We start from the raw sequence: 14274 nt of genomic DNA, 5'->3' as shown, positions 1-14274 counted from the left end.
GCAACTTAGAGGAGAAGAGATTTACTTTGGCTCACAGTTCCAGAGCGATAGAGAACATCATGGCAGGGGGAGCGGAGCAGGAGCAGGAATCTGGCCGCGAGGGAAGAACTGTTCAAACACAGGAGCCTGTGGGGGGCAGTTCACACTGAAACCACACTCTACCCAAGAGGAAGCGCCCGTGCTTGCCGAGGCGGCAACCTGCAGAGCGGTACACCCACCCTGGAGCCACTTGCTGGTTAAAGTCGTCATCCTCACGGCAGCCTTGGGAGATGCTGCACAGAGCAGAAATCTGAGACAAGTCCCAACTCATTTGCCTGGCCGGTGGCCAAACAATGACAAGGATGAGGCCAGTGCTTATCTCAGAGCTCAGGGCCCTGCCTGGCCCCGAATGTGATGCTCAGTCACTATGGGTTGAAATGCAAGGGAGAGTGGATGTTTAAACCCCAGAGTGTCCCGGGTCTAAGTGATACATCCTGATGCCCAGGCAAAGGCCTAGGGTGACACAGGGGAGGTATGTACCTTCCCCAAATCAGAAGGACCTTGCATTTCCTCAGCCCCATGGCATTGCACCACACTGTCCCAACCAGCACAAACATGGCAGCAGTCCTTTTGAAGCCAAAGCCCAGTGGAGGCCAGACAGATCTGCCCTTGCTGGGTGCTGGAACAGTGGATGGCACCAAGGATAAGTTAACATGGTGTTGGGTAGGACAAAGAGGGAGAACAATGGATATTTAGGGGATGGCTCCCAGGCTGAAGGTCCACATCAGGTGAGTTACAGTCCATGACACAAACTCATTCTCTCTGTGTTGGAAAAGTCAACTATAATTCCCATTGCAGCATGAGACTGTCTTAGGTCTCCCTGTGTTTAACTACAGAAGAACTGTGATCTTGAAATGCAACCGAGACCTACCTGCCTTCTCCACAAATTGCCCCATGCCCCTTTACCCTGTGGGCTTGCACAGGGGCCTCATGAACCTTTCTGGCTTTAAAATGCTGTTTTCCTATGCCCACCAGACAGATCAGCATGACAAGGACTTTTTCTACTCTTTCCTATTTTGTGTAGCAGGAAAACCCAGGAGAAAAATGAGGGTGCAGGGGAAGAAAGACCTCAGTAAGTTGGAAGGACCGTAGGAGGTCGGCAGCAGGACCAAAGCGGGCATCTCTCAGCTCCTTCCACCTGCCTGCACTGCCTCCTACATCAAAGGGCACAGCCCTCTGTGCCTCTGTGAAGGGAGAGAAAAGAACTTTCTCCACCTGAGCAGGAGGCCTGCATTGACAGGAGACACTGGGGTACACCTGACTTCAAGGTCAGAGGTCTTCCAGCTCAAGGCTGGCTGGTAAAATCAAACAAATGCACAGAAAAGAAAAACGCACTGGCCGGGGTGTCTGGGTGAAGCTTCATGACAGCCCAAATGTATGCTGTCGGCCTCAGCCATGGGTTCAAAACAGTGGACTCATTACAACCCCCTTTGCCTCTCTCAAAGCTTCATCTTATGTGGTGTGTAAATAGGCGGTATTCTCCAGAAAAAGTTACACAGTGGCTACAGCAAAATCCCACTGCCTTTACTGGTCCCCATTCTGAAACCAGTCAGTGTAGAACTTCACCTTGATGCTGAGCACCACGAGTTAGTGTCACACAAGACTGCCATGCCTTGGATGCCAGCTCTGTGTGGTCCCTGAACCACCTGCATTCCTGGCCAACTCTCCACCAATCTAGAGGTCCCCATGGCCAGCTTTGATAATTCATTGGATAACTCACAGAAGCAGAAGAAGGTACTGCTGTTTACATTTTTTTTTTTTTTTTGGTTTTTCGAGACAGGGTTTCTCTGTGTAGCTTTGCGCCTTTCCTGGGACTCACTTGGTAGTCCAGGCTGGCCTCGAACTCACAGAGATCCGCCTGGCTCTGCCTCCCGAGTGCTGGGATTAAAGGCGTGCGCCACCACGGCCCGGCTTTTGTTTTTTTGTTTTTTGTTTTTTTTTTTTTTTGGTTTTCTGTTTACATTTTTGTAATAAGGGACACAAATCGGGTCCGGCCACTGGAAAGAGACACACAGGGTGAGGCTTGTGAGAGCTTATGTGTCTTCTTCCCGTGGGATCAAGCCATGTCCTCCCAGGACACATCACTGTGGTTGGTGACCTGGAACCTCATGATACTTGGCTGTCAACAACTGGCCTGTGCCCTGTTTCCCAGGCAAACTGATGGAATGACTAGCCAAGCGAAGGGCCCCAAGATTCAGTCTGGGCTCAAGGCAGGATAGGAGTCTGCCTGAAGCCCCTGCTGCCAGGACGGGACTGTGGCGTAGGACACTGGTGTCAGCTACGTCCTAAGGGAGATGGCCCTGTCACTTGAGAGTTCCGACCTAGGACCAGGGACCAAGGCCAAGTTACTCAATAGGCAAGTGCTCCTAGCTTGTGCCAGCAAAGAATAAGCTAATGGTGTGCCTTCACGCCCTTTAGAGGAAGTTTACTCTACACAGAGGGTGGCACGCTATTCTGTACAATGCTGTTTTAAATTTTCTTCTAACAAGATGTATTTTTAATTTTAATTATTGGCATGCATGTGTGTCTGTATGGTATGATGCGCATTGCCCATGAGTGCCATGCCTGTGAGGCCAGAAGCGGGCATCGGATCCTTTGGAGCTAGAGTTACAGAGGGACCAAACTCAGGTCCTTTGCAAGAGCAGCACACTCTCTTGACCACTGAGCCATTTTTTTTTTTTTGGTTGGTTTGTTTTTGAAACAGTCACGTGTAGCTCAAACTCACTATGTAGCTGAGGATGGCCTTGAACTTATAATCATCCTGTCTCCACCTCCCAAGAGCTGGGATCACAAGATATGCCACTATGCCTGATTTTATGCAGTGCTAGGAATGGTACTCTGCCCCTGAACCACATCCCAGACCCTGGGATCACTTACTAGAAACATTTTAAGAGCATTTGACCAGCGCGCACAGGTCTTGGGTTCCATCGCCGGCTCCTGTGAGTGTGCACATGTGTGAGACTGTCTCTAGCAGTACACACGCACCTTCTCCTCCTCACACAGTAGTCTGTTGCACAGCACTCTCCCGTTTGCTACTGAGGTAAATTGTTTTGTGTCTGGCTGACACAGCCTGTGATGAGTAGCCACATAGAAACTGCAGCACACGTGTGTGGGGCACACATTCCTGGAAGCTAAACCAGTGGGTGGCCTGGTGAGTGCATTTGCATTGTAAATGGTCTTTTGGGTACTGCCCGCTTAGGAGCCCACACTGACCCCACACCCACAGAGGCACTGCGCACTGTTCTTCCTTGCACCCTGCCATCTTACTGTGTTCCCCGGGTTTTATTCTTAGTTTCTCTTTTTTAAAATTTAATGTTATGTGTATGGTTGCTTTGCCCACATGTATATATGCACACCATGTGTGTGCCTGGTGTCTGCAGAGGCCAGAAGACGGCATCTGTCTTAGTCACTGTCCTAGGGCTGTGAAGAGACACCATGACCAAGGTAACTCTTAAAAAAGAAAGCATTTGGTTGGAGGCTTGCTTACAGTTTCAGAGGTTAGTCCATTATCATGCTGGGGATCCTGTGGCATGCATGGAGCTGGAGAAGTAGTCGAAAGCTACATCCTGATCCATAGGCAGAGAGAGAGAGACTCTAGGCGTGGCATGGATTTTGAAACCTCAAAGCCCACCCCCAGTGACATGCTTCCTCCAGCAAGGCCACACCTCTTAATCATTCTAATCCTTTCAAATAGTGCCACTCACTAGTGACTAAGCATCCAAACACAGGAGCCTATGGGGAGCCATTCTTATTCAAACCACCGCAGGGTGTGTGGGTGTGTGAGATGAGGTATATGTATATGTAACTGTTGTTTCTGAATTCATCTGGAGTCCATCTGGCTTGAGGCACATCCCCATCAGTGCCCTTGTTGACTAATCCCTCTCTGGGGGCCATCACCTTCTTCCTTGGGGCCGAAGGCTGGCTTTTGAGAAGTCCTTCTGTTAGTAAATAGAGAACAGGGGCTGGTCCATGGGGAGATCAGGCTCCACCATCATCACCATCATTACCATCCTCATCGCCATCATCCCTCTCATCATCCCATTGTAATCAGAACCATCATCATCATCATCATCACCACCACCACCACCATTCCCATCCTCTCCCTCATGCAGCCATATAGTTCCAGAGGATGCAGATGATGTAGCCTTGGGAGCCTGGCACTGAGGAGGGACTGGGCCTGACGGAGCCTGGATGGGTACAGAGCCTGGCGCCTAACTTTCCAGGATGGACCAGTATGAACTTGACACAAGGAGGGGACCTCAATTCAGAAAATGCCTGCATAAGATCTGGCTGTAAAGCATTTTCCTGATTAGTGATTGATGTGGGAGGGCCCAGCCCATTGTGGGTTGGGTCATCCCTTGGCTGGTGGTCCTGAGTTCTATAAGAAAGCAGGTTTAGCAAGCCATGATGAGTATGCCAGTAAGCAGCACCCCGCCTTCATGGACTCTGCATCAGCTCCTGCCTCCAGGTTCCTGTGCTGTTTGAGTTCCTGCCCTGACTTCCTTCAATGATGGACTATGATGTGGAAGTGTAAGCCAAATGAACCCTTTCTTCCCCAACTTGCTTTTGGTCATGGTGTTTCATCACAGCAACAGGAACCCTGACTAAGACAGCCAGGTATATGGTGGGCCCTGCAGGTGAAAAGAAAACTGGCTTCTCTTTGGGGATCCAGAGATGTGCACAGCACCCAGCTGAAGGTGAGAAGGCTCTGGAAGGCTTTTGGCCACCCTGCTGTGGGCCCATTCCCTCTGCCCTTGGCGCCACTGGGGGTCATGTCCCCTGGGGCTCCACAGCCCACTCTCCTAACTGTCTGCTGTTCCTCACATGGCCTCCAGGCTTCTTCTCCTGGTCCCAGCTATCAGGTCTTAGGGTTGTCATGTCAGCTGTGGACCCCCGTAGGAGGGACACAAGCACCACTCTGCCTTTGCAGCTGGGAATTCATTCTGCTTCTGGTAACACCTGAAATGACAATGGCTCCAGCCAAGAAGAAATTTGTTTTCTTTTCCTACTACCGGAAGGTCCAAAGCTGAGTCAATGGCTGGAGCAAAGGCTCTATGCTATCATTAGCGATAAGACCTCCAAATTCTTGTTCTTGAGACTCTCAGGCTCCAAGATGCCTGCAGGAGTTCCAGCGCTCCAATGCACTTTTCTGAAAGGAAGAAAGGATTCAGTCTTCATAATTTAACGGCATACCTTCTGCTTCGATCTCACTGGCCAGTCCCAGCAGCAAAGTGACCAGCAGAGCGGCACCGTGATTAGAAATGATGTTCTGCCACCATACAAAGGAAAGTTGTGTGCACAAAGCTCCCTGTGGCTCAACTTCATCTGTGCCTGGGGTCAGGAGAGAATCAGTGGCCAGTACCACAGAAGACCCTGGCAGGGCTGGGGAGCAAAGCCAGGGCTTCGTGCATGATAGGCAAGCACTCAATCCGCAAAACTGCATCTCCGGCCACTTGCCCGAATGGTTTTGAAGGCAGGGTCCTCTCAAGGCATTAGTTTATCAGCCTCTGTCAGGAGCTGATGGAGTGAGAACAGGGCAGCAGGAGAGGAAGCTGAGGGAGGCTGCAGGGAGGAGGGATGGGAGGACAGTTGTGGGGGCATAGAGGAAGGAGAGTGGGCAGGGTGGGGAAGGGTGGAGAAAGTGGGGAAGCACCCGGACAGGAGCCCAGCAAGAAGGCCTGCTGCTGTGGTAACCACTGCAGGAGTTTCTCAGACCTCCTGGAGCCCAAAGGGACCCTGGGCTTTACCTACATCCTGGCTTTGTGCTGGGAACCCAGACCTCGGCCAAGAGGGGCTGGGATGGGCAGGTTGGGACCTCAGATGGACAAGGTTGGGGACTGAAGGGTGGTGTCCCATTGAGTGAATGCCAAGATGGGCGTAGGGACAGCAGTAGGGTTAAAATAAAGATCTGGGGAGGGCTAAGTCTGGGTTGAGGGAGGCAGCTGCAGACCTGGAATGGGGCCAGGTGTGGCAGCACTTGCTGGGGGCGGGGAAGTAAGGAGGGACTGAGATCAAGCACAGGGGCGGGGCCAGCACCAGGGCTGTCGCCCAGATGAAGGTGGGTGGGCACAGTTGGTAACCAACAGGAGGCAGCTGCCCTGCACCTGCAGGCCAGCCAGGTGCAAGGCCTGTGGGAAGGGCGGGGCAGGATGCACAGGTCTCCTTAAGCTACAGCTGCTTAGGGACCTTTACGTGCCCTTTCTCTGCTTCTGAACCTGTGGCCGCTGCAGGCATCTTTGGAGAGACATGGGGCTTGTCCTGCTGCCCATGGCCTTGCTGGTCCTGCCTGCCCTGCTGCTGTGGCCCACACTGGCCACTGACAACTCTGAGGAACCCAATGTGCGTTGTGGAGGTGCGTGCTGGGGGTAGGGGGTAGAATGTCTCAGCTCCAGGCTTCTCGAGTGCACAACCGGTTCCCACTCTGTAAGAGGCAGGCTGATGGACAGTTTCCTTTCCTCATCACTCACTCCTGTGCCCCGGGTACTCAAGAGAAGCCCTCTGAGGTTCTCGCTATGTGGCTGCTGGCCCAGTCTAGGAGTGCACAGCTTGCTGCTTGCTGTTCTGGTATTTCAACTGTTCTGATCTGGCTTCTGTATGAACAAGGAGGGTTCTTTGCCTCTGCCAGCCTTGTGTGGGGTAGGCTGGAGCCCCAGTGTGGCTGCAGACAGAGGCAGGTACCAGTCTCCCCTGGGTAGTTGGATAGGCTGCTAGCTCCAGGAACGGGGTAGGTGATGCTGGTTAAAGAAGATAAAGAAGCACTACTGTGGTTTGGGATGTCAGTTTACCCCTTGCATCCACGGGGTTCACAGGTGGCTCTGGTTACTGGAGAACAAAAGACGGGACAGACCTTGTCTCAGCCCTGACATCCACAGGGAGCACCTCCAGTTAGTAGAGCTGTGGGAATTATAGGCAGGAAGGCAGTATACCCCGAACAAAAATGCCTGTCCTCCGAATGCCCAGTTGGTAGGGGACTGCCATGTGCAGAGGGGAACCTGGGGGCAGAGGCACAGGGTGATGCTTCTGGTTGGCTTTGGATTCATTGACTCTTGGGTCTTAGTAGAGTTCTCTCTTGTCAGTCTGCCTCTGGGCATCTGCAGTCTGCAGCATGACCACTGGGGACTTGGGTTTGGGGCAGCTCAGTCAGGCTGTCGCTTTCTGAGAAGTTAAACCTGCTCCTCTGCATGGTGTCAGCTTCTAGCCTGGCTCTGGGACCAGGATTGGGAGAGTAGCAAAAGCACCAGCAGCGTCCAAGGAGACTGTCTACAGCAGTGGTTCTCGACCTTCCTCATGCTGCGACCCTTTCATACAGTTCCTCACGGTGTGGTGACCCCCGACCATACAATTATTTTCTCTGCTACTTCATAACTGTGATTTTGCTACTGTTATGAATCACAATGTAAATATTTTTGGAGACAGAAGTTTGTTGAGGGGTCACAACCCACGGGTTGAGAACCACTGGTCTGGGAGCTGGCAAGGACGTGGGGTGGGATGAGGCTGAGGAGGAGTGCTGAAGGGTGGCGATGAGGAGGGCGTGAGTTACAGTCTTCCCCCGAGCCATCCTCTCCTTCTCCAAGTCAGCTGAGCCCTTCCATCCTACCCTAGGCATGTCACAGCAGTGCCCCTGAGCAGAGGCCACCAGAGACAAGGCAGAGAGCCTCAAACAGGCCCTCTAATGCCCACACCCCACACTGGATGTATTTCTTTCTTTCTTTCTTTTTTTTTTTTATAAATAAGTCTAAAAGATGTTTTACTTTTTATGCTGTTTTGGGATTTTTATTCATTTTGTTTGTTTGTTTGTTTGTTTATTTATTCATTCATTCGAGACAGGGTTTCTCTGTGTAGCTTTGCGCCTTTCCTGGAACTCGCTTTGTAGACCAGGCTGGCCTCGAACTCACAGAGATCCACCTGGCTCTGCCTCCCGAGTGCTGGGATTAAAGGCGTGCGCCACCACCGCCCGGCTGAATGTATTTCTTTATGCTGATGCAAGACACTGATTTCATAAAGCTTCTGCTCTCATGCAAATAGGAGGCCCCGCCCAGGGGACCGGCCAGTGCCTGTGGGGTGTGCCCAGAGTCAACTGCCCAAGAGGGAGTTGCCTGTGAAGGTGGCTGCCTGGGGCAACCTAGAGTGCCACTTTCCATAGCGAGAGAGGTGGTGCGAGGGACAGCTGGCACAGAGAACATGGACCCTGGGGCTGGCAAGAGGAGGCTCAGGGTTGAGGGGCGGGGATAAGAATTCCTGTCCTCTTCCTCCTCTCCCCCTGTGCTGTACACAGTATGCGTAGGGTCTCAGAGCCTTGGTGTGGATTTTAAGTAGATATGTATTGGGGGTGCTTTGTGCGATTCGAGCTGCTGATGAGTTCTGAATGAATCCAGCACAGGGCTGGGCACAGGGTCATGTGGGCAAATACTCCAAGACCTAGGTGAGGAGCCTGCAGGGTCTCAGCATGAGGAGCTCTCTCTCTCTCTCTCTCTCTCTCTCTCTCTCTCTCTCTCTCTCTCTCTCTCTCTCTCTCTCTCTGTGTGTGTGTGTGTGTGTGTGTGCATGTGCCTGTGCAGTGTGTATACAGTGTCTCATTGAACCTGGAGCTCACTCTACCATCACCTCACAGCTCCTGCCCCTCCATCACCCCACAGCTTTCCTATCAACACCCCCTACAGCCTCCACTATCACCCCACATTCCTATCAACACCCTCTACAGCCCCCACCATCCCCTCACAGTCCCCACCATCCCCCACAGTCCCCACCATCCCCCACAGTCCCCACCATCCCCTCACAGTCCCCCACCATCCCCCACAGTCTCCACCATCCCACACAGTCTCCACCATCCCCCATCCCCCACAGTCCCCACCATCCCCCACCATCCCCCACAGTCCCCACAGTCCCCCACCATCCCCCCACAGTCCCCACCATCCCCCACAGTCCCCACCATCCCCCACAGTCCCCACCATCCCCCACCATCCCCCACAGTCCCCACCATCCCCCCACAGTCCCCACCATCCCCCACAGTCCCCACCATCCCCCCACAGTCCCCACCATCCCCCACAGTCCCCACCACCACCCACAGTCCCCACCACCCCCACAGTCCCCACCATCCCCACAGTCCCCACCATCCCCCACAGTCCCCACCATCCCCCACCATCCCCCACAGTCCCCACCATCCCCCCACAGTCCCCACCATCCCCCACAGTCCCCACCATCCCCCCACAGTCCCCACCATCCCCCACAGTCCCCACCACCACCCACAGTCCCCACCACCCCCACAGTCCCCACCATCCCCACAGTCCCCACCATCCCCCACAGTCCCCACCATCCCCCACAGTCCCCACCACCACCCACAGTCCCCACCACCCCCACAGTCCCCACAGCCCCCACCATCCCCCACAGTCCTCACCATCCCCCACAGTCCCCACCATCCCCCACAGTCCCCACCATCCCCCACAGTCCCCACCATCCCCCCACAGTCCCCACCATCCCCCCACAGTCCCCACCATCCCCCCACAGTCCCCACCATCCCCCCACAGTCCCCACCATCCCCCACAGTCCCCACCATCCCCACAGTCCCCACCATCCCCCACAGTCCTCACCATCCCCCACAGTCCCCACCATCCCCCACAGTCCCCACCATCTCCCCACAGTCCCCACCATCCCCCCACAGTCCCCACCATCCCCCACAGTCTCCACCATCCCCCACAGTCCCCACCATACCCCACAGTCCTCACCATCCCCCACAGTCCCCACCATCCCCCACAGTCCCCACCATCCCCCACAGTCCCCACCATCCCCCACAGTCTCCACCATCCCCCACAGTCTCCACCATCCCCCCACAGTCTCCACCATCTCCCCACAGTCCCCACCATCTCCCCACAGTCCCCACCATCCCCCACAGTCCCCACCATCCCCCACAGTCCCCACCATCCCCCCACAGTCCCCACCATCCCCCCACAGTCCCCACCATCCCCCCACAGTCCCCACCATCCCCCACAGTCCCCCACCATCTCCCCACCATCACCCCCACAGGGTCCATTTGCTACCATGGGTGAATCTTACAGACAGAACATCATCAGCCAGAGTCCACAGTTCACATCAAGGTCCCTCCTGTACACTCCATAGTGTGGGTACGTAAATGGCACGTGTCACACAGAGTCGCTTTATTGCCCTGAAGCACAGTGGAATTTGAGCTTCTTCCAGCTGGCCTTCCTCCCTTGTGTTTTCTCATAACCTTGTGTACGTAGGTGAACATGTAGTGATTTCTCTGTGTGAGTTTCGTGTCCCAACACTGCTGACACTCGCCTGTGGACTCTTCCCCTGCCATTGGCCAGCCAGTGTCCTGTGCTTACACTTGCCTGTGCCTCTCCCTTCTGCATGTTCTGCCCCCTCAGCCTGATGCTTCCCACTCTGGTGTAGACGGCATATGTTCACAGCTTCACCTACCCATTTCTGTGGGACCTGTGGCTGTGTGGTACCTGAGCTCACCCAGACACTGCCCTGCTGAATTCTGACCCATCTTCTCTGTGCCTGTCCTTGTCTGTGGAGAACTTGGTTCCATCCCAGATGCCGCTCTTAGAGAAGTTGTATGAATAAGTGTGTGGGATGTGTGTGCATGTATATGCATGTATATGTGTGTGTATGTGTTGTGCATGTGTGTCTTTGGGTCATGTGGTTTGTATGTGGATAGATGAATGTGTGTTATGTATGTGCATGTGTTTGGGGGTCATGGTAATTTGTGTGTGTGTGTGTGTGTGTGTGTGTGTGTGTGTGTGTGTGTGTGTGCATGCATGTACATGTCTTTGGATCATGTGGGTTGTTTATGTGTATGTGTGAAAGTGTGTCTTGGGGTCATGGTGGTTGTATATGTGTAGATACATGCATATATGTATGTATATGTGTGCATGTGTGTCTTTGGGTCATGGCGGCTGTGTGTGTGGATGCATGTGTGTATACATGCACATGCAGTGGATCTTATGATGACAACCGGCCTGGAGTCATGATTGTTTTGAACAACCTGCACTTGTCTTCCTGGTTGCAGCCCCCTTTCTCTTACTGATCAATCCCTTCTCAGAGAGCCAGATTGTGACCAGGGAGCCTGATGACCTGAGTTTGACCCCAGACACTTGTGTAAAAAGCTGGATACAATGGTATGTGTTTATGTGGGGCTACAATGCTATGTGTTTGTAATCCCAGCTCTCTCTGGCAAGATGGAGGTGGTAGAGGACAAGAGAGACCCTGTCTCTATAGGAGGAAGACAAGAACAGACTCCTGAAAGCTGGATACCTGGCTCCACATGCATGCCTTGCTACATGCTCTCTCTCTCTCTCTCTCTCTCTCTCTCTCTCTCTCTCTCTCTCTCTCTCTCTCTCTCTCTCTCTCTCCCTCTCCCTCTCCCTCTCCCTCTCCCTCTCCCTCTCTCCTCTCTCCTCTCTCCTCTCTCTCTCTCTCTCTCTCTCTCTCTCTCTCTCTCTCTCTCTCTCAACAAAAAAAAACTTAGAAAGGGGGGCGGGGAGAAAGAAAATGAGCAAGCATGTGTGGATTCTGGAAGTGGTTTGGTGGTCTGAACATATTGGAATATTAAAAGCTCGTCCTTCCTGGCAGGCATGTTGGCTGCTGTGGATGACCGGCCCTGTCTGGATGACAGAGCCCCACAGACCTTCCCGAACACTTTCAGTGGTCTGTCCTCAGGCTCTGTGGGTTCATTTCCTCCATCTTCTCCTTCTCACCAGCTCTCCCTTTGGGCTGTGACCTCTGGAGAAGAGGTCGAGGGAGCTTGGTGTGAGAACCCAGCAGGTGCCAGTGCTTATAGACACTGGCGAGGTCTGTGCTTGCCCCGTGGGCAGGGCTCACAGTGCAGGTGACACCCAGCAGGTCACCCCCAGGGTCTGTCCTGCTTTCCTGAGGGCACCTGGGTTGTGTAGACCACCCACCACCCTGGCCTCCTTTCAAGGGTTTCAGCTTGCAGACAGCAGCTTTCTGTGTCTTCCCGACCGTCAGTCACTCGTAGAGGGCACTTCTGCCTCACGTTGCTGACAGACCTCTCAGCCCATCAGCCCTCCGCATAATGGACAGCCCAGGCTATTGATTTAGTGACAGCCGCTCCACTGAGACTAGAGCTAATGTTTTCATTACACTAAAAACATTTGAACAAGTTCATCCTGAATTAGGGAACGGAGAGTGTTCACTGAAGGAGGGTGACTTTTTGGAAACCTGAGCTAAGACCTGCCCACAGTGACAATGAGGTGTGTGTACTCACTCATGCCATAGGTCATCTAAGCTCTGCCTCCTTACTTTCCCATTGGGGTTTCTGGCTTCACTGGGGCACTGACCAGGTGACCCTCGTGTCCCCGGGTCCCTCTTTTCTTCTTCTCTTTCAGAGGTCAGCCCGGACCACATCTCTGTGGGATGTTTAACCTTCTCATCCGACTTCTGGGCATTTTCTATGGGGTTGCTTCACCTCTACCTACCCAGACCTACCACTGTTCTGTCACCCATTTGACTCCCAGCCCCTCGCCTTTGGGTTCCCATGTGTATTAGGTACTTTCTATTGCTCTGATAAAACACCATGGACAAAGCAACTTGTAGAAGGAAGGGTTTGTTTGGCCTATGGTTCCAGAAGGACAAGAATCCATCACCGCCAAGGCAGGGAAGTGTGGCTGAAGCAGCAAGCTGAGAGCTCACTTCTCGATCCTCAAGCAGGGAGCAGAGAGAGTGCCCTGCTGTGACATACTTCCTCCTGCAAGGTCACCTCCTAGTCCTCCCCAAACAGGGGGTCTGAGTTGACCAACTTGTCTTCTCCATACCTGAAGACTTGGAGCTGGGTGTGGACACTTTGGGGGCTAGACGGGGCTTGGCTGCTACTGTGGATGAACTCAGAGCCTGTGGCTGGTGAATTAGGGGCTCTTCAGTGTTTTCTGGTGGAAGCCAACGGGAAATTGAGCTGTGTGTCTAAACAAGCCCAGATGTTCACCTTGCTTGTGTCCCTGCCATGACAAAGAGACACCCTGGGCTCTTGTTAGAGCTGAAGTGTTAGAGCGGTGGTGGGTGCTCTCCCATGAGGAAGTCAAGCCGCCCTAGAGGAGTATAGACCACTGCTCTCAAAATGCCTGGCACTGACTGGCTGCCTCACTACGCTCTACCCAGACTGAGCTCTGCAGGCTAGGAGCCAGGCTCTTCTTTGGAATGTACTTTGGAATTGACTTTATTGAGACATCATTTTTCTTCCTGGGCAGCACAGGTTTCTGTGCCCGCTGGAATAGACCCAGTGCTCTTGGATGTGACAGATTCAGACATAGTGACATCCATCGGTGGAAGTGTCTGGCTCCTAAGACACCAGACAAAGCTGTCCTAAGTGGTTACTCTATCACTTTATCAGAACTCACATGAACTATGCACTTCAGAGTCTTGCTACAACTAGACTTTTTGTTGTTGTTGTTGTTTTCAAGACAAGATTCCTCTGTGTAACAGCTCTGGCTGTCCTGGAACTCGATCTGTAGAACAGGCTGGCTTCGAATTCACAGATATCTGCCTTTGCCTCCTTAGTGCTGGGATTAAAGGTGTGTGCCACCACTGCCTGGCACAACTATACTATTTTGACTTAGGTTTTTGCTTTGTTTTTGGTTTTTCGAGACAGGGTTTCTCTGTGTAGTTTTGCACTTTTCCTAGAACTCACTCTGTAGCCCAGGCTGGTCTTGAACTCACAGAGATCCACCTGCCTGCCTCCCAAGTGCTGGGATTAAAGGCGTGTGCCACCACCACCCGGCTGACTTAGGTTTTTGAGACAAGTTCTTGTTATGTACTCCAGGCTAACCTTGACCTCACTGTGTAGCCCAGGGTGACCTCCAACTGGCATTGATCCCCCTGCTTCAGCCTCCTGAGTTCTGAGATTAGAGGCATGCACCACCACTTCTGGGTTGCCCCAGACCCTTTCTCTCAAAGAGTTCTCAGAAGAGAGCCTGGTTGTAGGAGCTCTTTTGTGACTCTACCTGGGAGAGGCTCCACCTGCCCACTCTCTGCCCATCAGCCACCTACTCACGTGCTCAGAGGGGCCTCAGAAAAGATGATAGCCAGGTAAGGGAGCTCAACTAACTAGTTTTTTAATCTTTGACCCTCACAGAGTGGGACACAGACCATGAGACTCACCAGGGGGCCGAGCAGTCCACAGAGAGCACCCAAGGCCAGTAGCTGCTGTTGTTGCCTGTGGCCTCCAGCTCCCCCAAGAGTGTCAGAGTGTAGCCTCCCCAG

General features: G+C 53.2%; 1 protein-coding gene across 1 annotated transcript in view; it reads left to right on the top strand.

Annotated features, from left to right (window-relative positions):
* The first annotated feature begins 6275 nt into the window (after positions 1 to 6275).
* The window catches only part of Cnpy1 (canopy FGF signaling regulator 1), a 56053-nt gene continuing 48054 nt past the window's right edge, over positions 6276 to 14274 (top strand). Inside the window, exon 1 of the mRNA XM_006994538.4 lies at positions 6276 to 6391. Within this exon, the coding sequence (XP_006994600.2) occupies positions 6286 to 6391 (106 nt within the window). The 5' untranslated portion in view covers positions 6276 to 6285. The remainder of the gene's footprint in view (positions 6392 to 14274) is intronic.

Source organism: Peromyscus maniculatus, chromosome 3 (genome assembly GCF_049852395.1).
Source record: "Peromyscus maniculatus bairdii isolate BWxNUB_F1_BW_parent chromosome 3, HU_Pman_BW_mat_3.1, whole genome shotgun sequence".
Taxonomy (NCBI): Eukaryota; Metazoa; Chordata; class Mammalia; order Rodentia; family Cricetidae; genus Peromyscus; species Peromyscus maniculatus.
Note: the sequence above shows the minus strand (reverse complement) of the source record. Positions and strands in the feature narration are given on the sequence as shown.